The 26,175-nt window shown below is 40.3% G+C and overlaps 1 protein-coding gene across 1 annotated transcript; it reads right to left on the bottom strand.

Annotated features, from left to right (window-relative positions):
* Positions 1–352: 352 nt before the first annotated feature.
* Positions 353–22,796, bottom strand: ANKDD1B (ankyrin repeat and death domain containing 1B). Its single transcript, XM_026035378.1, has 15 exons — positions 22,721–22,796; positions 18,250–18,353; positions 16,095–16,193; positions 13,890–13,988; positions 13,686–13,790; positions 12,452–12,550; positions 11,101–11,199; positions 9,471–9,569; positions 8,467–8,565; positions 7,197–7,295; positions 5,444–5,542; positions 3,891–3,986; positions 1,557–1,755; positions 708–839; positions 353–411 (listed from the first exon to the last, which is right to left on the bottom strand). Exons 1-15 carry the CDS (start codon positions 22,794–22,796, stop codon positions 353–355), a joined length of 1,563 nt encoding a protein of 520 aa, XP_025891163.1.
* Positions 22,797–26,175: the final 3,379 nt, after the last annotated feature.

The raw sequence follows: 26,175 nt of genomic DNA, 5'->3' as shown, positions 1-26,175 counted from the left end.
TTATTAAATTTAATTTCTTGCAGCCAGAAAACATCTCATATTTCATGTCAAACAAAATAGCTTAATTGTGCAGTTCCAACATGGAATTACCATATCAATGTTGTCAGCTACAGGAGTTTAGAGGGAGGGAGGAAAGAAGGGAACATGAGAGAAGGGGCCTCTTAACAGTGCAGTCACCAGCTCTTAAAGGCTACAACTTACTGTAGGGCAAATCCTGAGACATGCAACTAACCAGCATTCCAGGGGTGCTTCAAAACTTCAAAATAGTGTTGTAGTTTCCCCCAAAAGAAGTCAAAAGCCACTTTCCATCTGGCATTTAATTCATCACAGATACCATGTTCCCTTGGGAAACTCATGAAATTGCACATTTTCTGGACTCCTGGTGAGTGCTGCTTTCAGCTCGCATCTTTTCTGTAAACAAGAGGAGGGAACACTGCTTGGAGGCACTGCTCTTTACACCGTCAGCACTCGCTGAACCGAAGGAGGCCCGAGGTCCCCTTTCAAGCATGGTGGCAGGACAAAGGAGGAAGGAAGAGGGTATTTTTTTCCTTCAGAAAAGCCAATGACTTGAACTCTCTTCTTCAACCCGAAGGCGGGTGAAACTGCCCTGGCTGCACATCATCCCCAGCCCGCAGGAAGCCCAAGCCCTGCACTGTATTTATGCACAGGACACGGCCGTGGGCTGTCTACAGCACGAAGCTACTTACCTGCTAAATGCTGGAATCCTGCTTCCATTAGGTCTTCATAGATATGTTTGACAGGATTCTGATGAGCCAGCAATATGCCATGCAGCCAGATGAGCAGCATTCTGTGCCCATGTTCCTTGTAACTACTTCTTCCTGTGTAATACACAAAGCATGTTCCTGTTCCTTATGCTGGAAACACTGTATTTTGTGCTTTTGGACTGCTAAAGCTCCATGGGGCTTTAAAGCCTCCTCATTTGCTCTTATTTTCTTTCTCACTGAGAAGCAAAATGAAGATTGAGACTTACAAAGGTTAAAAAAAAAAAAAAAAAAAAAAAAGGAGTAGTAAGTAAAAACAAATCAATGCATCTTAAAACTCATTTCCTCCCTTTACTCCTTTTTAGCCTCTTTGCCATATTGCCTAGAGAACAGTGAGTGAGTGCAGTGTGTGCTGCAGAAATACCCATCTCCGACCACTAGTGCTCTCTGAAAAGAGAGGCTGCTGTGAGAGGGGAGCAAGAAGGTCCTCGCTGTCCCCCTGCTGCCTGGGGCTGCCCCTGCAGCAGCCCTGCGCTGCAAGACCCCCCAGCTGCCCTGGGCTCCCAATTCGGCTTCCTGAAGGTCAAGGTTTCTTCAGCTGGAGAGGGAGAGCTCAAGCTGTAACTCTGCAGCAGAATCGGCCGGGATGCAGAACCACAGAACGCCATCTGTTCACCTCAGGTTTTAATACCACTGCTCATTTTCACACACTAATTGGAAATTAAAACAGCAAAAACACTTCTGGGATAGTCTCATGGTTTAAAAAGCAATTATGTGCCCTCTTGTGATCTGTATTATTTACATACTACATCTAGACCTTCAGATAATTGTTACCTGTCCATTGTTCTTCAATAGCTTTAATTTGTTCCTCTGTGAACTTCCAGAACAGAGCCAGCTTTTTCCATTCCTGGGGTTTTAACTGTTTGTAGGCTAGATTCCAAAGGGAAGAACGGATTTGCTTGGTTTGCAGACTGTGATCTTGTTTGAAAGACAAAACAAAATCTGACTCAGCATCATCATGATCTGGGTGTTCCTAAAAAGGAGAGCAGATGATCAATTTTGTATGTAAGGTAGGAACACATTTTTTCTTTGCCTGAAATGAACAGGGTGGTCTATGCAGTCGTATGTGTTTGCTGACATGCAGTTTGCTCAGTGCAGCGCTCAGTGCTTCCCTTCTGGGTCTGAAAAAGAAACAGGATCTCTCTCCTCCCCTGGCAGCACAACTTCCCTTGGCTGCTGTGTGTCCTGCCCTAGACATACAAAAACAGCAACCCTCAAATCCAGTCAAAAACAGCCTTGGCAAGCGTGGGGAAGGGATGGGCAGAAGCAATAAATAGAACTAAAAAGGAAAAGCAGAGAACTAGATGGTCTTTCCCATAAATCTGTGTTGTGTGCACTTCCTCACAGCAACGTGACATTTATTTTTTAACAGATGACTTGTCACAGATAATAAATAAAAATAATAAAAAGACAGTTCTTACAATAATAGTTCAATAGTTTGATGCATAACAACTCTACTTGAACAACTTTATACTCCCTATCTGTAACATTCAAACTGCTCCCAAAAGCTGCATGCTCAGTTTCGGGTAATGGGATACAAACACTTTTCCTTGCATTTCCCAACATGTGTGGAGCTCTTGAAGAAAGCCACCTGTTCAGCCACCCCTCCTCCTCCTGGGGCAGCTCAGCATACAGCACCAACAGCTCAGCAGCATCACTTGCTCGCTGTCCTCACACCCGTCAGGGTCTTCCTTGGCCTCAAACCATTTCACTTCTAATCGGCCTTGGAGATGAAAGCGACAATAGCGTACCTGTCAGCCCGGAACTGAGACAAGTTGGCTGTGCACAACACAGGCACTTCATGGTTGTGTTTTTCATTAGAATTCATCTAGATGTGGGATTTTCCAGCACATTTCCGCGTGCTATTAAGAATCGTGGAAATGGACGGGTAGGGCTGGAGGGGAGGCCAAAGGCCAGTGCGCCCACGTGCCCGCACACAGGCAGGACCGCGGACGCCTGTAGCGCCCCAGGAGGTGCTCGCCCCACCTGGGCAAACCAACCCACAGCAGAACGCAGGAAGGAGGATGAGGTTATAGGCTTAAATAGCAGCTTAGCAAGGAGAAAGAGCAGCAAGATGGTTCTCAAGTTAGGCTTGGAAACAGAGTCAATCAAGTTCTTGTCACCAGTTTGCAAGTTAAACAGCTGTGGTACCTCCATTCCCGCAGATTTTATGGTGAATGCAACAAAACAGACAATCTCCACTCCCTCGCTAGCGCCAAGCACAAAAGCTATTGTGACAGCTTGGGGACTTCGGGTTGCATTATGTCAAAGCCCTACACACTTAATCAACTCCTAGAGCTTGCACAAAACTGTGTCTCCAAACAGGAAGAACTGAGCAGCCCAATACAAGACTGAATCATTTATGGAGTATTAATAAGTCCTAAAATTAGCCTTCACCATCCTTTGAAATACTTCCCTTTCATCTTAGCGGGGAGGTAGCTATAGCAGGTTCTTTGTGCTTCATTGCTAACATCATCAGAACAGACGCTTTCGCAGAATTTTAAATGGCCCCAATGAAGATCCTGTGCCATCACTAAGCAGCCTATATTAAAAAAAAAAAAAAAAATGTGGCAGCCAGGAAAACAAGCTTCAGAATTCGGGCAACCGAGGCCAATCCAAGCAGCGTCCTTACTTCATGTGGTTGCCTTGGAAGATGGCTCTTCCCCATCTTTTTCCCGAGTTTTGTAATTAAATGTATGGAACACCAGAGGGAGCGCTCACTGCAGGAGCTGGGCTCGCAACTCCCAGCCTTGCATTTCTGCCCAGGGAAGGACACGCTGTTTTTCTAAAGCCACGGATTTTGCTGTACCAAAGGACATGTGGGTCAGTGTGGGCTGACATGTGGGTCACATCATCCAGACTCTGATGTTCATATCACAGTCTGAACTTGGTCATCACAAAACATCTCCACCCTTTCTTCTGTTTAGTGAGTGTTGCTGGATAGTGATTCTCTCTCAAATCTTAACTAGTCAGGATCAAAACCTGTCCTAATCCCATTTTATCAAGGCTAGTGCTGGGAGGAGGAAACGATCTCAGGCTAAAGGCACTAAGCTTAGGATCAGCCTTTCCTTCATGGTTTCCTTCAGGGTGGTGCAACACGTCTCTTACCTGTTTTCTAGCGTAATATCTTTCTGCTTTGATGATCATATCTACGATGAGGGCATTATTGCTCCTTGATGCCACAGCTAGTGCAGTTTTTCCATGCTTGAAAGTAGAGAGAGTCATAACATGATCACACATATATACAATCATATATCACATACATATCAAATATAGCTCAGCTGACCCCCCTGCTCTGGTTAAACTGGCACTTGGGATGGGTGGTGGGATAAAGTTGCTAAACTCGCAAGGATAATCCCAAGCCTTGTTCTAGAGCGAGAGGGAAGCTGGGTCTCACAACAGGACTGAGCAGGACTTTATCAGGACAACTGAAGAGAATGTTTTGAGGGAGGTCCAGACAATTAAAGGAATCAAAAGCCCTTTCTTTAATTCCTGTTACAAGGGACTGTTCAGTTCATCTGAACTAATCTCTGTTGCCAGCACTTTCACATAAAGGCATTTTATTGACTTTATAGAGTCCTCTCTGTAATCTTCCACTGAGTGAATGTCCACTACGGATCTAGGACATTTTTTTTTATGCATCAAGAGCTGTGCATTCTAGAAAATTAAGCCTAAAAGAAGACAAACCCTCAAATTTAGAAGGCTCAGTATTTGAATTAAGGTATTTCAACTCCCCAGCTATTATGAAGTTCCCTGATGCACACCTTCGGTGATCTAGCTCCCAGCTCTCTTCAAAATCATCCTAATTCTCCAATTTTATCACACTGAGAGGCAAAGACTTTACATTTCACAGAGTCTCTATTGCACAGAAGTGGCTAACATGAGCAGACAGCACAGAGTGAGGGCGCTCCCCAGGGGCACCCCTGAAAAGGCGCTCTGGACTAAGATAAATAAATAAATACCACCACCAAAAAAAAATAAAGAGACTCCACCCACAGTCACTGCTCTCTCCTTACACAGGCCCCTCCCCAGAGGCTTCTTGCTTTGATACTTCTTCCCGTCACTACCACTCTTACCTAGGTCTTTCCTGCCTGGCCTTTCAGCAACAGAGGCTGCAGGGCCCAAGCACCACCTGGACGCATCTTGGAGGGTTTCTCAGGGACGCCAGGCCCAACCAACTCGAGATGCCCCCTGTACAAAAGGGCAAACTGCCCTCGCTGCAGGTGGGGCAGTCTGAACCGTCTGCACCTCTGCTCACATCAAACTTGACCACGGCTGGGTGAGCAGCTGTGAAGGCTGCACCCACTCATGCTCTGTGACACCTACCTGTCCTTCCCAACTCCAAGGTCTGACTGTGGTGCTTGTCCTTCCGACTAAGGAGGTTAAAGGTTTTACACTAAGCACACTGGCTTTCACCACATCTGACTGCAGAAATAGCTCAATTTCAGACCTCTGCAAGTTGCAGGCAAGGCAAAACTAGAGCAGAACTTCTGCTGCAACAAGCTCATGTTAAAAGGAACTCACATCCTTTGCAAATAATATCACTTGGCCGCATTCCTGTTACTGAGGATGGCTGGAAACATGACTCCCTGCCTCTCCTGGAAGATGATGAACACAACAAGACACAATGCTGCCCTGCGGGAGGGCTGCATGCACTGTACCTTATCCGAGGTCTGCAGGTCACAGCCGGCCTTCAGCAGCAGCTCCACCAGCTCCACGTTGCCGAGATCAGCCGCCAGATGTAAAGGGGTTTCCTGCCTCTGGAATGAGTAACACCAAGCAGATACAACATGCCAAGCTCCCCCCTCTGAATGGAAACGCTTACAGTTCAAATAAGAATCACAACAAGAGACGGTCTTGGCTACAAAACACCACGCAGAATGAAAGCATTAACTTTTGAATGAGCTGGCTGCCAACCTGGTTTGAGGCAAACATGAGAGCAGCTGGGATCTCGACAGAAAAAATGCTCACGAGTTCCAGATGGCTCAGGAAAAGGCCAGTATCATTCCCCTCTAATGTATTATAATGTAACAAATTCTCTCTATGCGCTTAAAACAAGATGTTTGGGGCAGAGTGCTTCGTGTGACTCCATACTGGGTTCAGGGAACCACAAACAAAAGCACTGACCAAAACCAAACCATTAACAAAGCTCACAATAATAAAGATATTCTGCCTCAAGTCCAAAGTTTAGGTCCAAAATGAGGTTCTGTAGTCTCATTACTGCTCCATTTACCTATATAAAATCTAATTATTTATTCTTCTACAAAAATATCTTCAGGAAACACAGTTCTACCACCAAACAGCAGGGAGGCTCAGCAGTCTAATGGCTAGAGCAGATACATATTCCTGCCACAAAACAGCATTTGCTTTTTATTCTTTCCTTTACAATTATCAGTTATAGGAAAGTATTCCAGACTTTTGTGGATATAATGTAGCAGCAAATAAAATACAACATTTACGGAAATCTTGGATATTTGGAAATGTCCCATAGTATATTTCATACGACACAGAAACCTCTGAATTTTAAGTTTTTGTGTCTATGAGCTTCTAATGAAGCAAGTCTGTGATGTGCAGATGTGGCTAGAGCACTTTTTAGGACCTTATGAAACTACTGAAGTCATGTTTGAACTTAAGTGGAGTTCAACATATCCTTACACACCAAGAAACATCGGCCTCAGGCTTCCAGCTCTAGCCTTACCCAAGCTCTTTTGGGAACACACACTGATAGCACCATCTCAGATTTCCTCCAACAAAACATCCTCCTTGTTGCTTCAGTAATTTAGAGATGTATATGTATCCATTGTGTGCTATTCAATGTTCCATGTTTATACGGGAAGCCTTAATTTTTCTTTCAATGTACTCATTTCTTTAAAAAATTTTTTAAAAAATCAAGGAGAATCTCTCTAATTATATGGCCAGACTTGCTCAGAGTTGCCATCCTAAATTAATCAAACCTTCATGTATTTTTTTGAAGGGGAAAAGCTTGAGGTTAAGGGAGCCTGTGACCAGACCCTTCTCTCCCTGTATATTTCAGAAAGTTTATCCTGATAGAGTTTGTGAGCTAAAACCAGGCAAATGGCTTTCTGCACCGACTTTTGCTCTAAGATCTGGGACATTTTTGTCATTTATTATTCATAAATCATAACAAAGAGGAATGTAATAAGAAATCTGGATATATAGCATTTTGTTATCCATATCTTGCACAAACAGTACAAGCAGCACAGCGTGTACCAGCAACTAACACGCATGAGAAGATAAGGAGGGAGGGAACTCCCTCCTATTTATTGTACTTGAGACTATACAGAGAGAAGAAAAGAATACAAAAAGAAAGAGAAACAACAATTTCTACTTCATCTAAATCTAAACAATCTCTTCCTTTTCGGAAAAGCTACATTGCTTTCTACTTTTTCTTACGTGATTCAGGGAGTTTATATCATGATTGGCACCCAAGAGACTTTTTACTACAGTTAGATGATTATTGATGACTGCTAAATGGAGAGGAGTATTCTTCTGCTGTGGAGAAAAAAGAAACAAACTATTATACTAGAATATTTCCATTAAAAGCTATATTCAAATAAAAAAAAAAAAGGTGCACCCCGCAAAGAGGGCTCCAGCAGAGATCAAAGCTGCAGAAAACACAACTGCAGCTCCTGAGTTCTGCTCAGGGACAAGAACCATGACTTGCCCCATGCAACATCTACAGCAGCTTGTAAACAAGTACATTTGGGAAATCTCTAATTCCTCTCTGCGTGGGGCTTAGCAGTAAGTGTGCTAGTGCTCACACACTGTCAGCAGGGCACTTATCTTAATTTATCAGTACATGGCAGGTGCTGCTATTTTCTGGTTCAAAATCTTTTCACAGAAAAGACTTGAAGGCAGCATTTATTTTCTCTCAGAAAACTTGGTTTGCACGGTTTGAACAGGCTGGAGACAGCACAATTCTAAACTAGGTAGACAACTATCAAAATCTAATTTCCAGGAATAAACTCTTGTAGCACATTGCTTCTTTAATATTCCTGGTAATTATTACTAGAAAGAAACTAAGTCTTGTTATTTGAGTGCTTATTCATGAAAATAACTCTGGCATATGGCCAGTCACAATGCATTCCTTAGATTGGCAAGATCAATTTGCATGTTGAACCCTGTGATTCATCACTTTGTTAAATACAGATTTAAAAATCCATAGCAGTGCCAGTCACTAATACCAGAGACCTACTAATTAGTGTCTTCATAAACCACAGCCTTTTCTTCAGGGCTATAGGGAAATAATAAAGCTCTTGCACAACACTGTACGGGAAGTGTTTCCAACTCTTATGTTACAGCTTTAAGAGTCACTTCTGCTACAAAATGTTAATGCAGACAAGCAGCACAACCACCAACTGATCCTCAAAATAAACCATTTCAAAGACATTACAAATCAGTCTTCCTTGACAACATTAAATGAAATTCAAGTGATTATGGCAAGAAAATCGTGAAGTCTAGATTTCTATTTTCATCCTGAATTGCAAAAGTGTAAAATATTTTCCTATTCACAGGAAATCCCAAATGTAATAACTGCTCTATCTGAAGTGAGGCAAGATTTGAACAGCAAGAATACTTTTAAAAGAAAACCAATCCGGCCACCTCTACACATCAGTGTTTTAGTCTGCACATCAGCAAAAAGGTTACTTTAATATATGCTCACCTCTGGTTTGGGAACAAGGTCAATATTCTTATCAAGAAGAAATGAGACCAAGGATAGATGTCCATTCTGGATGGCAATTTGTAGAGCATTGGTATTGTTCTGAAATAAACATTATAACAGCAAAAGCTTGGTTTTGCTCCCAGGAAAAAAAAAAGAAAAAAAGAAAAAAAAAAGAATAAAGTTAACGTTAAATACTACTATCCATATGGAATAATCTTTCATTTAAATACGTGTTATTTTTCAAGAAAAGGTCCTCTTTTCAAAAAGTTATAAAGTTAAGTAGGACACCAGTTAGTATGATGTGTTTTTGTAAATATTAATGGAATTTTACATTGCTACTGTATTTCAGCAAGCACGCTATATTTCACCAGCACTCTATAGTCCTTTTCAATTTCTCTTAAGGAAGAGATAAAACAGGTTTATCAGCTCTCGTGTATCACAGATAAGTCCAATATATTTCCTGGTCTTTCAGTGTGACCTTTAACAAGCAATTACCTTCACACTGACATTTTTTTTTAAATTCAGAGAAAAGTTTCTCTTAATACTCGGCTAAATGAAACAAGCTCTCAGTCTCTGGGAACCAAATTCTTGGAAATTCTTGCAAAAGGCAAACCAAGGCTGTTAAAGAAATTTGAGTTTTACTGGAATTGAGGAACCAGATGATAAAAACAGGTTTATCAGCAGCTCGGTCATGCACACTGCCCAAATTGAGGTCTTTCAATTACCCCATAGGCAGTTACATTTCCTAGCCATATTATTTTACTGCTGGATAAACAGTAAAGGCTGAAGCCCATTAAAATATTGTATCAAAAAAGTCTATGCTGCACTTTTTTCAGCATAAATTTTGTGTTCTTAATGTGCTCCACATTTCCATTTATATTTGAATAAAATGTTTATCTTTTACTGTTTCATAGAAACAAGCAGAACAAATATATTGTTAGTTCAGGAAGGAGAGAGGATAGGACCCTTCCCACAGCCTACACGTCCCAGCAGCGTTTACGTACTTGGGTTAGAAGGTTGATGTCACTCCCTGCTTCCAGCAAGAGTTCAGCACATTTTTCATGACCTCCTTCAACAGACAAATAAAATGGAGTTTCTCCATTCTAAATAACAGAGAGAGAGAGAAGTTCTCTGCTCCAATTTAAGCTAGATATAACCAATTTTTAAAGTTTTCCACAGAACAGATTAATCAGACTCATCCAGATTAACAGAAAAGGACAGAGAGAAGAAGAGAGCATCACCTCAAAGCTCCTGTGAACACATAAGTGAAATGACAACTCCACCTCCCACCCTTAGAGTGGATGTCACTTATGTCTGTTAAAATGTACAAATAACTATTTCATATATTTCTCTTCATTGTTTTGAAAGGACAGCACAGTCAGCACGCAAGGAAACAAGGATGATGGACAGAAATTGCTGCTATGTGGCACAAGGCCACAACACTATCACGCCAGCACACGCAGCAAGGCCAGGTTCTGTCAGCCCAATACCAAGGACTTGGGGTGTATTCTCACTTCTAACCCCAGTTCAAAGGAGCAGTGATCCTGGCATGTGCTTTTCTAAAGCTTCCCATCTCCCCCAAATCTCCACGTCTCCAAAGTAAGTCTCTAAGATCAGTTACATGAGTTGCACAATGACCTAACCCCTACATGCAAAATATTATAATACACAAAGGTTTATTTAAAGCCACTCCAGTGTTTCAGCATTCCATGAAACAGTAAGAATTCTGTATTTTTCTCTGCCTGAAATTCTGCCACTATTATTCTGTTTAACATATTCTGGTATGTTGCCAGTGCTGAGGTGAGAGCACTCTGCTTATTCAGAGAGGAACATCTCCAGCTGGGACTTCTCAGCCATGACAGAGCCGGGCCAGCAGTAGTGCAAGCTCCATGTGCACAATAAATACTTGTCTTGGGCAAATTTTGGAAACACAAGTGCTTCATACCTGCCCACTAGGAATTGAAGTAACTGGCCGAATGCATTCCAGCTGCCCCATAAAAGGAGCAGAAGGGAAAGTTCCTTTTGCAAACCTGTGATTATGTCATTAGACTTAAGCGTGTGCTCCCCTGTCCTTCACACCTATTTTATATCTTAAAATAAGGCATGATTTACAGATGTGCTCACGAGTGCAGCAATTCAGAGATACAAGCTTCCAGTTAGCATGCACTTTATGAATACACTGGCTGAACTCATCAATACAAACCCTGGAAAAGATGAATGCGTTTAGTGGAGCCAAGTGAGACCAGATCGTATGGCCAGAGATCACAGACCGAAACGTAGGAGCGCTGGGAACTTGCTCTTCAGTGCATACTGAAGAGTTTTGCTTGGCTTGCAAACTTACACACCAGCACATAGCCTTCCTGTATCATGGAAACACCACTTAGCTGGCAACCAGCTGCATTAGCTCTGCCTTTCATCTACCAGTAGATAGGGGATGCAAAATGGAGAGGAAGCCACTCTGCACAGAATAAGGGACAGAGTAAGGAGCATTGAAGGAGTGAGTGGCGCTGAGTTCATTGGAGAAGGGACAAAGAATCAAAGAAAGGATACAAATTAAGTCTAGTTGGTGCGAGTTTGTTTTTTATTTAAAAATATATATTTTTCCACAAACTATCTCTTTCAGTAATTTCTCACCTGATTGAGGTCATTTATTTCTTCCCACTCTTTGAGCAGAATTTCTACAACTTGGCTGTGTCCATTTTTAGCTGCTAGATGCAATGCCGTATTTCCCTCCTTGAAATTAAAATGTCAGAGATTTAAGAACACAGATTAAAAAAGAAATATTAAGTAGAAAGAACAGCCTGTGCTAATGTGTATTATAAATACAAAACCTTTGGTATTTCCAAACCACACTCCTGCACACAAGGAGCAGTTCCACAGAATGTTCCAGCATTTGACTTTTTTTCTGCCTGTGTACCTGTGAAGAGACTCCTTTTCACAGGATGCTGGTACAAGGACAAATGTAATCCTGTCTAGAAACAAGCTGAAGTTGTTTCTTCAAGCTGTGAGAAGGATAACCCTTAGCAGCATTCCAGACTTAACAGTAGGGAGATGGAGGGGAAAAAAAAGCTTTGTAAAGTGATATACATACATACACACACACACACAATATATATACATACACAAACACAGTGTGACTGCAAATGGCGACCCAGGAGATGATCTCCTACCTGCTTATTCTGCTTCTGTGTTGCAGCCTTCTCCCCTCACAGCTGCTTTTACCTATTCAGCTGCTTATCTTTCTGGAACAATACTCTCTCTTCACCTCGGCTGATGAAGTGCTTAGAGAGCTTCATGCTGCATTGTAGTTTTTAAGGTATTACTAGGATACTAAAAGAAAATTATCTTTTCTTTGGAGCATAACTTACTGGATTCTTACATGCATGGTTCCATATTAATAATATCAAACCATTCCACAATTTTCAATGCATTTGTCCTTGCAATGCCTAGGATTTGGGAAACACTGACATCCTCACTCCATAAACAGCTAAATAGAGAATAAGGGCAGATTTTTAATAGTACGCAAACACCTTAAAATTCCATCACATGTAGGTGTTCAGACACTTCTGAAAAATCCCTAAGGGTTTATTTGTGTCTTAAAGTATTTTAAAAATCTTTTGGAGATTTTGTCATGCAGGTCTTTGCAGTGACACACAGACACATCTGAGCAGAATTAGAAGGCCACTTCTCCCAACAGACAGCTTACATTTGTACTGCTTTACGTTAACTATTAACACACATTAACACACTGGGAAAAGACTCCCAGTATCAAGGCCAGAAATTCTGCTATCCTGTATTAATTACTGAAAAATCATTATCTTTGTGTCATTATTGGTCCACCCAACATGTATCATATCAAATACACATTTAGCACTATATCTGCACATCTTATTCATATTGCTTGTTTACATACTAACCACCCTGAAACAAAGCAACTTTTCATAAGCACAACTGTACTTTACTTCTACCAAAAAGATGACGTTACCTTATCTTTTTCAGATGTAGACATCTTTAGACTAATCAAATCATTAATCATATCAGCATGGCCTTTTTCAGATGCCAGAAGAAATGGCCTTCTACCTTTCTAGAAAATAATCATGCAAAGAAAACAATATTATTGAAAGCAAAATATTCTGTTTCTACTTAATACATATATGACATATACAGACGCACATATATTCTGCATAAACACTTGTCTAAGTAAATCAATCAAAAACTAGACATTTACAACAACGTTCTGAATAAAAAAAGGCAAAATTTTCTTGGGGTAAAAACACAGATTATATACCTTGCATATCTTCAAGAAAATATTTGAACAATGACCATAAAAGTTAACAACTGATGCAAAGAATGTGCTCTAAACAGTGAGTTCTTAATTATTCTTGATATAGAACTATTCATCAGAAGAACTGTTCAATTTAAAAAAAAAATGAAATGCTCAGAAACAGGCACCAAAGTAGCTGAAAGAAGTATTTCTTTGGCATAACATATTGGATCAGAATTCTGCAACACAGTCCACGATTAGTATTTCTGAGAAGTTCCATCCAAGATGCCTGATTTTATTGCTCTATATTTGCTTTCTGTTGCTATAAAGCAACAAACATTGTTCTTCCTGGTTACTGTTTTAAGCAAAGAAATGTTCTCTAGACATAAAACAACATCACTGGTCAGACAGGCTACCTAACACCAAAGGCTACCCTATAGTGCCCTATGTCACTAAGAAAAAGTTCAAGAAATGCACTGATAGATAATTATAAAACAATCTCACCACAGAGAAGATTCCAAAACACAAAGTTTGAAGCACAAATTTCAGTTTTGTTGAATTAACTCAGCTTTGTTGGCCTTGGCTCGTGCAGAAAGCATTCCAGATTTTGCAGCATCAGGTCAAGACAATACAAAGCCCCAAAATATGACAGGGAGGTTTCTTATTGGGGGGGCAGATCCTATGTTTTTCCTGAGGTAGAAGTGAAATATCCTATTTGGGCAGGATATTTTAGGACAGGACATTTCAGGGTAGGAGAGGGAAGCTTTCAAAGAGAGCTCCCAAAGCAGTGATGTACAGAAATACAAACACAGCAGATCCAAGGAGGACAAGGCACTCACACTGCTCCGCTGCTCGTGCACTTTCCTCCACTCCTCACCACATAGGATGACTAGATGCAGGCCCATATCCTGCATTAGATGACATCAAAAAATAAGCAGGAAATAGCATACTGTACCCCATCAGGCTTGTTCAAGTCTTTCAGGTGAAGATCTTGGATAAAATAATCAACTATTTTAACACTGTTGTTCTGAGCTGCAAAATGCAGTACATTCCTTCCTTCCTAAAAAAGAAAAAAATATATGGCAACTCTGTAAGAACAAGCTTAATTCTGTTCAACAGAAACAGGTTTAGAGTTGAGTAAAATTTATCACCAACAAACCTCATTCTTAGCCTTTTGATCAGCACCTGCTTTAACTAATTTTCGCATAATATCCAGATTTCCAGACCAAGCTGCGAGATGAATCACCGTGAGGCCATGCTTCAAATAAAATGAAAAAGATATCAATTACTACCAAAATATCTGTCTTTTTTTCCCTCCCTCCAAAATCTTTGTGATTACTTCAGTGTATGAACAAGTTCTGCTCTGTAGGCATGAGAAAGTCAGTCAGTATTATCACCTGGCACAGTGATTGAGACTCATCTAAGTTAAATGCCTCACATCAAAGTTGAGCTGTACAGGATCATCCTCCTCTTAACAGGAAGGCATCTCCAGAGAAAGATGAATCCCATTCTAAGATAAGAATTTCTAGACAGAAAATTTCTTACTGTGGCTTACAAAACTATCCTGAAAAAAACTTTCAAACCAAAGTTTAATTTTTGAAGAGCTAGTTTTAAAGAGACTTCCAATTTCCGAAACAATCAAATCCTAGAATCAGTTGCCCAGAGAGGTTGTGCAGTCTCCATTCTTTGAGATGCTCAGATCAGACTGGGGAAGGTCCTGAGCAACCAGCTCTCAATGACAGTGCTCTGAGCAGGGGCCTTGGACTAAAGGAGCTCCAGAGGTGCCCTCCAACCTCAATGATAATGCGTGTAGGTCATTTATTCAGGAGAAATGTGGGTAGTGGAAAAGAAATAAAGGCATACTCGAGAAAAGAAATAAAAATAAGGAATAAGGTACAAAATCAACAGCAGAACAAAGAGCACGATGTTATGACAGGGATCTTTAAAGACTGTGGATGCCTCCAGATGGCGGTGAAGATACCTGCAGAGCCAAGGCCCCTAAGAGGGAACTCAGTTGGACACTGTTTGGACTCACCAACATGTTGGAAAGACTTGGAGTGGCAGGGTGATGTGAGAAAACATAAGCTTGTAAAGTCTTGCACCTGAATGTTTGGTGCAGCAGAATTGTAATTTACCAGTGCTTTATGTGTTCAGAAGTTTTGCTAACAGTAATATAATTGTAATCTAATTGTGTATCGATACTAACGCTAAACAATAATACAACACTAAACAAAGGAATTACAACTTAATCAATGCAACTGTAAGTCATAGTGAAATAACTGTGAATTAATACTAATTTTATTAGCCAGTTAATGTACAACCAGTTTTAGAGGTGTGCTAATAAACATCATAACTATATAAAGCTACCTTGACACTACACCATGCAAAAGATCCAAGAAGCCTCTCTCAACTGTTGCACTACTACTTGAAAAAATGTTAGTTTGTTACAGAACTACTCTATTTGCATTTCTATCACAGTCTATTAATTTCACAGTATTTAGTTCATTTGGCATTTAGTATTCATCCAATGTCTTTCCTATTGTCAGACAAAAGAGAAATCATTACCTACTTAAAGATCTATCAAAATGTTGATTACAACAGCGCAAGATTTGCTTAGGAGCAGATAGAATCCAGAAGGAGAGTCACATTTCTTCAAAGCAACACCTTGCAATACCTTCCTTCTGTATGCAAGATAGTCACAAGAAGGGAAATCCATGAAAATGTTCCAGAGCAAATCATGCTAAACTTCACATGCATTTTCTATAATACATGTGAGTGCCCAAGCCAAGAACTGCTGGTAGCAAAAATGGACAAGTCTCTTATTTTATTTTTAAACAGAAAGGGCTAACAAACTAGGAAACTTCTTTCCTCCCTATCACCATCCTCAACCTGGATTTTGATTTACTTACAACTTATACCCTGCAGGGCAGGGCAGGGAAAAAAAAAGAAAAGAAGAGAGAGGAGAAAAAAAATTGTTAAAAAAGCCTCACCAACATAGCTTCTCTAGAAAAAAGTACATACTGTTCATTATAAAACTCTTAGTTTGAACAGCCTGTTTATTAATAACATCACAAATTTGGCATTAGTATCTGCATCTCATCCTTCACTAGGCATCACCATATTTCCCTACTAGATTAGCCACAGACCATTCAACCCTTAATGCCTTGGAGGCTGCAGAGCAGCTGACACAGTTTTGCATTAAGTTGCTCACAAAAATGGAAGAAGGGAACAGTGTCCGTAATGTGTAAAACTTTGTAAAAAGAAAAGTACAAGAAAAGTACCTACCTTCATTTTTCCCTTTGTCCTTATAACGTATGAATTAAAATATTTAACACAATTTTACTATAAAAACAGCTTTGTTTACCTGATCTGCAATGTCAACTCTAGCTTTGTGATGGAGAAGAAAATCCACTGCAGATACATGATTCCTTGCAACAGCAAAATGCAGAGCAGTGCGTTTCAACTGAAAGAAGCAAAGTTTTGGTTGTCAGGTCCACAATAGGGCTCTTTTCACATACAGATAAAGAGGAATTCTGATTTCTCTGCTTATTAACAAATTTACCCTTGCATATTTCTCTGCAACAGCCAGTCCTTTTTTTTTTTTTTTTTTTTTTTTAAATACTCTGTATTTCTGGTTCATAGAATCACTAGGGTTGGAAGGGACTTTCAGAGATCATCTAGTCTAACCCTTCCTGCAAACGCAGGGTCACCTAAAGCACCCATCCAAGTACGTTTGCTTAGACAGAATTTAGATTTTTAAAAACTAAATTCAAATCTTAAAAGATTTATAGTAGAACCAGAACACTTTAGTTACTCTATGCAGCATAATAACCCCTTGTTCAAGTGTCTGAGTGGGATTAAGCAATCAGGCTCTGCATAGAAGGGATGCATGCAATATGAGAAACGTTCACATTTGCTGCTTTAAGGAATGAATTGATTTGAAAGAGAAGTGGCTTTCTGCAATTTGATTTGATTTTGCTGTCCTGCTTGCTTTTGACCATCTCTTCAGTGCATGATGAGGTTTTTATTTCATGCTACTAGTTGACTGTCCTTCCAAACTCACTGATTATTTAGGTAAATGAAGGTTTCTACCTTGCAAACACAGTTACTAATTTCATACTTATGAATAGGCTCAAGGCTGATCAGAAACACTTGATTAATTTTTCATTTAAGTAACTAAAGGTATGAATTCAAAATGGAGTGGTTAAACCACACTGAGCCTTAATGGAGACAGCTTCATTTACAATTAAAATAACCATAATTGGGTTTAACACGAATCACAGAAAGTTTCCATACAAGGATATAATGTGATCTAACCAATTACCTTCAAAAGTGAATTTGGATTTCTTTTCTCCAGCTCCCATACAGACTTATCCACATGCAAGGCTAAATTTACAGCTATACAAGTTAGAAGCATGAAAAGGTGGGATTGTCAAACTTATGCCAGAAAGCCTCTTAGCACTGAAGCAGTTGTATCAACAATTTCTCCTCTTGGCAGTTCAGCTTATTTTGCTTGGAAACACAGTGGCTGGAATAACTGACTTGAACAAAAGAACAGTTTTGCCAGTACAATCAATCAATATACCAGGCCCAAGCAGCTACACTGGCAAATCTCCGACAGGATAAATTTGATTTAAGGATGAGGAAGTAAAGATTCAAATTACTGAACTGCAACAGGATTTGGCTTAATTTTCTGTATTCTGGAAAGGAATAAGAGGCAAGAACTATTTTTAAGTGGGTTCTACTGTTACTTTACTATAGTACTTATAGTACTATATAATTGCTGAGAACACTATCTTTGTTCAAGGTAACTTTCCTTGAGAGCTTTTTATCTTCTTCCTTTTTACAAATAAACCAAGGAAAGTAATTGTACATTCTCCTCGACTCCCGGGGGGAAAAATGCACGTGGGCATGGGAAGCATTTTTTTCCAGAAGCCATGGTTAAGTAACACTGGGATGTTCACGCCTATATGATTTATACATAGCCATTGAGAGCAAGCTGTTCTCCATTTCTTGTAGCTCCTTGATTACATACCAGGACAACTGAATAGTTGTTGAACTGCCTCTGATGGGGAGCAGGGAACTGCACTTTGATACTTGTGAAATACATTTTTGGCAAATTTTAGGCCTAATGTCTAATTGTAGCAGCTTAAATTCATTCTTAAAGTGTCTGTGAGAGCAACTCCTCCCATTCTAAAAGATGAGGAAGTTGGGACAAAGAATTTCATCACCCAAGAGCACACAGGCACTGTGTACAAGGGCAAGGATCACTATTCAGAAGTCCTTAGCTCCCAATTTTATGCACGGACTAGTGCAAATTCAAAGGTCTGTGAGCTTTGCTGCAGGAAATCCTGCAGAGTCTAACTGGACCTGTGAAATATTGATTAATCAGCTTCTAGAGGGGCTTCTTAGCCTCACTGCCTTGCAGCTGATCACACCAGCTACCCCGGGATTCCACTACGCAACCCAACAGGAGTCAACATTGCAGACCACTGATCTGCCAGACGCTTCATACTCACAGTATCTACAGCATTTATGTTAATATTCTTTTTAAATAATTTTTCCATGGTTTCCAAATTGTTCATTTTAGCAGCATACTGAAATTCTCTCTCATCGGGCAATACTGTGAAAACATGACAAAAAGTTCACGTTACTAAAGAAATGGCGATAATAAGCTTAAGTGATTATACTGTTCTTACCTTGTTATTTGTACTGATTTAATGTTTTAAATGAATAATAGAATTGTTCCAGGATTGCATTTTTTTCCCAGTAGAGACATTTGGTCGATGTTTCTAGTTCCAAATTTTAAGCACAAATAAACTCCTCACAGCACAAAGCACCATTATCGCTCATGGTAACAAGAGTTCACTTCTGAAACTCCCCATCAAAACGTTTTAGGAATACGAGGGAACAGCATGAACAACACAGTCCATTCCACACTCTTGGAAAAAGTTGCTCTGTTTTACACCTGAATACATCACCAAAATGCATAACAATGTACAAATAAACAAATAATAATAAAAATAACAAATGGCACAATCCAGCGGAAATAGCATGAGATTTACAGGAAAAAATATTAGTTTCTGAACTTAAAATTTGACCACAATGGGTAATTTACTGTTTTGCTAAGACATTCCTCGAACGCCTCAACTCAAAACAGAGCATCTATTTGGTCAACTAAAGAAACTACAGCACATATTTGTACAGCTGTAACAAAACACATGTTTACTTAACTTTAGAAAAAGAAATTAAGAGTGTCTGATAACCAGTTTAGCTAGTCAGAGTAAGAGTCAGAGTATTTCTTGGTCTGCATGTTCTACCTTTACACACAGCACTTGGAGGAAATTAGGATATTAGCAAGAAAAGTTATCAGCTATTCTTAATTTACTAGCATATCACAGTCAAAAAAGTTGATCTTATCAACTTTATCTTATCTTTCAGATCAAAATATACTAGAGAAAAGATATCCAAGGATTCATTTACCCAGTGTTACCAGCAAAGAGGACAGCACTATCCACTGAACTAGAAACTGCACCAACTATTTATTCCTTAGAGAGATCTCACACGATTTCTGTGCTCCTGCATTCTGCCTAAGTTTATTAGCAGCTAATGAGAATACAGCTTGAGGCAGTACAACTGCAGAGCATATTAAAGAAAACCAGCATGGCATTCACTTAATTGCCCTTTGCACATTACTCATGATTATAATCTCAGCAGGAGTAATCACAGTTGTGCTGTAGAAAACAAGCTAAAAATTAAACTGGACAGTTCCAAAGCTATTCCCAGGCTTTCATATGACACTATCCATGTACCTCAAACAACAGAAGCATCCTCCCAAAACTCTGTTGAAATCAGAGAATATTAAGCCCATTAAACAGAACAGGAACCAAACACAAGCAAATAAGCAGCTGCAAACAAAAACAGAACATATACATTAAATATTTAGAAGGTAATACTGCTACAGCTGTGATTATTGTCTTAGCTTCCAATATTAAAGGCAATAAATATCCTGCTTTCCTTCAGATGACAGTCACCCAGCTTTCACCAAGATGACATGTTGTTAGAAAGAATGGTCACAGCAGATCAGATCAAAGGCCCATTTTCATGAATATCTTGCCTCCACCTATGGTTGATAGAAGATGTCTTGGGAAAAGCACAAGAATTTAATACAGTGGAATTTCCACAGAATGTTGTCCAGACTCATGCAAAAACTGTAACCAGCTACCACCACACATACGGAAAACTTCATTTCTACAAATTCTCCATGTCTAAAATACATTATTTACAAGCTTTCAAACAAACTGTATACAAATAGTGTTCCATAAAAGACATATCTGTGACAAGGAGCATGAGTGACTACAGAATCAGCAGTGTGAGCTATGATCTTTGCAAAACAGACGCCTCACTTGTAGTTTTCGTTGTCTACACCCATAACCCTGCCAGAGAATTCTACTGTCTTGGTGTCAAACATGGGTAAACCCATGGTCACAAGATACCTTATTCCAAGAAAAACTGTGAAATATGTGGAGAAAAACAAAACAAAAAACACAGAAACAAAATGTGGAGCACCAATTAGCTGTAATTGGGCCTAGTCACAATTACGGCACATGTATTCCCAGGATTTGTATAGGTAACTTGCATGAAGGTGCAAAGATAAACACGTGCAACTCAGGACAGTCAGGAGCAGTCCCAACAGATCCCTTGCACTGCCCTCAGGAAAGAAGAGAAATCCTTTACTTTACAGGAGAAATCCTGTACTTTACCTGCACTGGAGAGGACAGTTTTGCCACAGTTCTGAAAAGAAAATAATGATTGCTCTTCTCTTTCCTGTTCACAACGTGGACTGGAAGCACACAATTAGAAGGAAGACTTTGTGCTCAGGGTATGATGTATTCTGATTTCTCCCTTAATATGTCTTAACTCAAGAGGCAAGAACAGCAGCATTGCAGGCACACTGCCATGTTAACTTTCTGCACAACCCTTTCCTGCTTCTGCAGAACACTTTTGCCATGCATAAAGTTACAAAAGTATATGACTATCAGACCAAAGATTTAAGGAAGCTTTTGACCGCAGCCATGGTTTCCAGAACTTGGTGTTCTTTCCCTAATAGTGGTTGCTCAAGGAGCAGCCCCAACACATAATCCACTTGCAGCTGTTAATTTCTTTTGTTTTGTTTCCCCGTATACAAAATTTTGTATACATGTGGCTTTATGCAAAATTTTTGGCTCACTGATCTACAGATTTCAACACAATAATTATATTTTCTTTTCAGCTTTTCCTTTCAAGCTAATTAAAAAGTTATCAGTTGATTTCATCTGTAGACAGTTCTATGAGGAATACATAGCAGGATTTATGTGCGATGACTATCCTAACGTTTTTCCTCTCTTGAAAACACAAGAAAGTAAAAAGATGCAGAGAACTAAAACCGTTGAATCCTCCTAAACAGAAACTCAAACTTTGAAGTACTTCATTTTTTCTCCTTGTGCTTAACTGTTAGTTCAGTGCAAATGTCCCCAACCCACTATTCAGCGATACAACACATCAGAACTTCCACTGATGTCAAAACATGACCCAGATATTTTAGCATTGAAAAGATGGCATAAAAAAAAAAAGTTAAATTTTTTACCCATCTTGAATTTCCTCTTGTGGTATCTATAATATAAAGCCTGTCAATTTCTTGAGAAGAACACAGACTAAAAAAGGAATTTGGATGGAGTCTAGCTGGACGCTAGTTTCACTCTATTTCCTAAAGATTGAATCATAGTTAACATTTTTGATAACATTTTATCACCTTTCACGCATATCTACATTTTCATGCATGCTAAGGCATGAAAAAGACAACTAGGTCAAAGAGGTGATATCTTTAAGTCACGAGAATCTTCTTAAAAAACTATTATTTTCTGATTTAAAGCTGGCACAGGAAAGGTATATATTGAACCTTACACTGATATTTCATTCTCCTGTTTTTTTTCCGCTCTCATCATCCTTACTTTGCAGATCTGAAAACAGGAACCACAACCCAGTAGACCAGAGCTTGGCTATCACATTGAGATCACACGACACGGTCACGGTGTGGGTTAACAAGTCCATTCACTTGGCACAAGCAGCCCATGGGCACTATTTGCAGCCCACACCATAATGGACTGCTCTTCAACCTGATTTGCAAGATGAAATTTAGAGCCCACTATCACTGAGTCACAGCACCGACTTGACTGAGCAGAACTTCCTCCTGTTTTATTCTTTTGAGGACTAAGAGCCTGAACCAGCTGGGCTGTTTACACACACCAGTATGAAGTATGTGACTAACCCTAGTGAACACCCTCAGACAATTTCAGGATGGAAGCTGAAGTGCGTTACCGAGCAGTTTGCAGAACCAGGTTCTTGGAAAATGGACATGACAAAACCCTACTCCTGATTCCAGGTATAGCACAACTGTAATAATAAAGGTGCTACATGTACTCAATGATATTTTTTACTACATACACAACAGCTCATTGTTTGCTTTCTTTTGCTCACACTCCTTTTGATGACGCTGAAGCAGACTGGAGATTGAGACGGAGGGCAGCCTGGCCCCCTGCCCTCAGTGTGTTTGCTGCTTTGCTCCCGCATGGCCCCGTGCCTCTGGACAGGGCCTGTGGCTCCCCGTCCCCTTGTGCTAGCTGGAATCTCAGCCTGAGCCGGGATAAACAGTGTCCAAGGGCTGCAGCCTAAACCCAGCTCTGCCCACCTGGGTTCCTGCTTCCCCACTTATCTCCACAGGACACCTAAGCTCAACAGCAGGTCTCAGATGTCCCAGGAGCTTGGGGAGAGGCTGAGGGGCAGAGCTGCCGACCTGGGACTGATGGCTCACCTCCAAAACCCTCAGCTACCTCCCTCCATCCTGCCCAAGGCAGCCCACGAGACACAAAACGCCCCTGGGTGCTTCCAGCTATGCAATTCCTGGAGCAAGGCTGCGAGTCCCTAATCCAGGGCCCGGCGCTGCTCACTCACGGCTCTCATGGCTGGCTGCTGCGGCTGCGGGCCCCGCCGCCTCCCTGAGGCCCCACAGCTCCCTCAGCGCCTTCATCGCCACCTTCAGCTCCTCGTTCTCCCCTGAGGGAAAGGGCCTCCTGTGGCTGTGCTCAGGGAGGTGCTCAGCCCTTGCCTGGGGTGTGTTTTCCCTGTGGCTCTGAAAAACCGGTTCTAAGGTGGTGAGTTGAGCCAAGCGGAGCCAGGCAGCCTGTGGGCCCGGCCCCACACCCACAACACGGCCTTACACCTGCACATGGCCACAACAGCCTGCAGTGCCTTTAGGTACTGGCTTCAAAAGCCACTGGGGACTAAGGGAGAGCTTTTGGCACAGCCAGACAACATGCCATCCTCACACAGTCTACCCATAACACAGAGGAAATGAAGCTGTTAGCCTTGGGAGCAAACAGAAATTGGTGCATGCAAACACGTACATGGGCAAACCTGTTTCCTTCTGCAGCACTTCCCAGTCATTACAGAAACAAAAAGCACTTTTGAAAGAGATGCCACAAGAAAACCCATGTGTGCACACACCTGGATGCGTGGGCTCAGAGTGGACACTATAGCTTACATGGGCCCCTAGAACCAGGGAGCTACGTAAGGAATTGCAGGATAGTTACGGAGCTCTGTGCAGGCTGAGGTGTATTTTCTTGGAAACTCCACTTGGAGCTACCCTATCCTACATCAGTGTTCACTGGATCAGAGGAGGAGACTGCTTATGTGCCCCTTGCAAACCTGATTCACTCCTGGGATGCTAGACTAAGCTGCTTCTAGCATGGGCAGAAAAATACACCCATGTGGCATTACCAAGAGACACAGACAGTTTCCAGGCAAGAGATTCTTTTGTCTAAGTCCACTTGAAACTGATACGTTCTTCACCAAAGTTCAGTTTTAGTGAACTGACACCTTGAGACCTAAATAGGCCTCAAGATTAGATAACCATAATTCTCAGCTTATCTTGAAACTCCAACTCCACTACTACTTTCAGCTACTGAAAACAGCACTGCTACTTTGTTTTATGCAGGAAAATAATCACCTCAGATTATACAGTTGACTTCTCAATTTATTAGCACTCTAAATATTCATGGAAAGTTTAACCTGAAAGACTCAAAGTCGGTGAATGAAATGTGAATACAAAACTATTTGCTCAGATTCTGCTTAGAGTACATAAGTAGATTTTATATTTCTTTCTCCTTTCACCATTTCTAACACTGTCAGGCTGTGAATTCTTTACATGTGATACACCTAAGTTTCATAAGACAGTCTTTATCAACTGTACTCCAGTAGAGGAACTTTATTTAGCTGAAAAAAATCAGAGTGATAATAAACTCTGTGACAAGAACAACTAACCGATTTAGCTATCTAGAGATTGGCTTCTACTTGCTTCCTGTGAGTCAATTGTTCCAGCACATATTTAAGAGGAAGAGCTTTATTTTTGTACGGGGACCGAACATGTAACATACAGTCACTGTTTGCAGTATTAATGCTCCTTCCCCACATGAAAGACAAAGGCCAGCGTCAGAATTTAGATGCACTTCACACAACTGACACCAAAGGCATGACAGATTTGCAGCCTCAAACATAACCACAGCTGTAGCATGAACCTCAAAAACAGGAGCCTAGTTATATGTATAGCCTGGAAGCACCATCTAAGCTAAGCACCATCAGTTTTAAGTTCTACTATTCTATCTACTATTCTATAGTATTATTATTTCATAGTTTATTCCTCTTCTGTCAATCTACTTTTTAATACAGCTATTCTATGTACTCAAACTTCGCAAACGCCAACTTCTCTATACAACTCGCCACAACAGTGACTCTTTCAAAAGGCCTCAGCAACTTGCAAAGATTGATGCAGAAACTGTACCAGAGGACAGACCTTGAGACTACTGAACAGCTTCCTTGCTTGTCTTCACAGGTCCCTCTCCCTCAGGAACCACAACAACCAAGAATTTAGAGAATTTGTTAATACTGGAAAATAACATTAAGAACAATAAATACATAAGTAAATGCAAAAAGAAGAAAAAAAAGTGAAAGGAGACAAAAGCATGGCTAGAGTTAGAGGATTAAAGAAAGCAAACAAACAAAAATTTTTATAAAAGGAGTAGACACCAATATCATAGCAACAAATACTAGATTTTAGCAGCATTAAATTTTAATGAGAAGTATAAAATTCTGGAGAATTCTGAATTAAGAGACGTCTATATTGTTGGCCTGTGCAACTCTGGCACCCTCTAGTTGCTCTCTTCCCCACGTCCCCCTCTTCCATCGTTACAGCCAGACTAGCTGCTGCATCTTACCTTGAGAAGGCTCACTAGAACATTACGGAGAGGCCTCATCTCTACTGCTGCTGCTCTACAGCAAGGGAAATAACATATGGTAGAGATCATATAAAGCACCAGCTGGACAAAAAACAAGGGTATCTGCAGGCTGCTCCCTAGACTCTCTTGCAGGCAACATTACTGTTGATAACTACATTGATGCTTGGCTCTGCATGCTACAGCATAAGAGACAGAGAATGTTACAAACATGCTAGCAACAAGAAGTGACTGACAGAGCAACTGTAGCTCAAAATCTGCCCTGCTGAAGCTCTTACTTGGAGAATTACTATCACTTTATGCATTATGGTATTATATGCAAGCACATACATATACACTGAGAAAGAAATGCAAGACAGAAAATATTCACTTGCATAGATTTCTGTAAGAGCTGAGGAAATAAAACACGCCCCCCATAACAGAAAATAATGAAATCACTTAATTCTGTAGTGAAGACCTTCTTCAAATAAAATCGCTATCAAATGCTGTATAACAACTTAGAATAGAAAAATGCTTCCATTTCAAGCTGCAGTAAATATTTCGCATGGAAAAGATGAAAATTTCCAGGCATCTTCAGTAAATATGCAGAATCACTTTTCTAAAAGGTAAAAGCATTTTATACAAGTCTCAATACAAGCATTCCTGTCTTTGAGATAATACTCTAAGTTTTATTTCCATATTAATTCTACAAAACTTCACAATGTTCATTTTCAATACTCAAAGATCACTGTGACAACAAAGACAATAAAATAACTTCACAGGCCAAGACAGACTTATTTTATTTGTCCAGACATTTACAGTAGTTTTCTTTTTTCCTTTTTTAATTGCTAAGTTACATACAAATAAAAATATTAATTTTAAAGTAACACAACGATAATACTGAGATTTCACCTGTTTATTGAATAAGACCTTGTGTTAACATATGACAGTAAGGAACAGTCTGGCAACTGAAATAAGGATTTAATAGACAGCATACAGACAGATAGAGGCTAGTAATGAGACAGAGGTTCACTTTCTAAACAGCAGTGGCAACTCAAGCTATTGCTTCCCCAGTTGCTTTTACGTCTTTCCAAACCCCAAGTGTCCATTCCCCATGTCCATCAGCAGAACAGCACATGC

This window comes from Nothoprocta perdicaria, unplaced genomic scaffold (assembly GCF_003342845.1).
Source record: "Nothoprocta perdicaria isolate Ctin4 unplaced genomic scaffold, notPer1 scaffold_1, whole genome shotgun sequence".
In the NCBI taxonomy this organism is placed as follows: domain Eukaryota; kingdom Metazoa; phylum Chordata; class Aves; order Tinamiformes; family Tinamidae; genus Nothoprocta; species Nothoprocta perdicaria.
The sequence above is the reverse complement of the archived record's forward strand: the minus strand, read 5'-3'. Positions and strand labels throughout refer to the sequence as shown.

Bases quoted from the DNA above. Each gene is read 5' to 3' on its own strand.
- ANKDD1B (XM_026035378.1), bottom strand. From the start codon at position 22,796: ATGAAGGCGCTGAGGGAGCTGTGGGGCCTCAGGGAGGCGGCGGGGCCC. The intron at 18,354-22,720 runs GTGAGTGAGCAG...ATGTTTTCACAG, and splicing joins AGCAGCCAGCCATGAGAGCC to TATTGCCCGATGAGAGAGAA. The intron at 13,791-13,889 runs GTTTGTTGGTGA...TTTCTTTTTTAG, and splicing joins ATCAAAAGGCTAAGAATGAG to GAAGGAAGGAATGTACTGCA.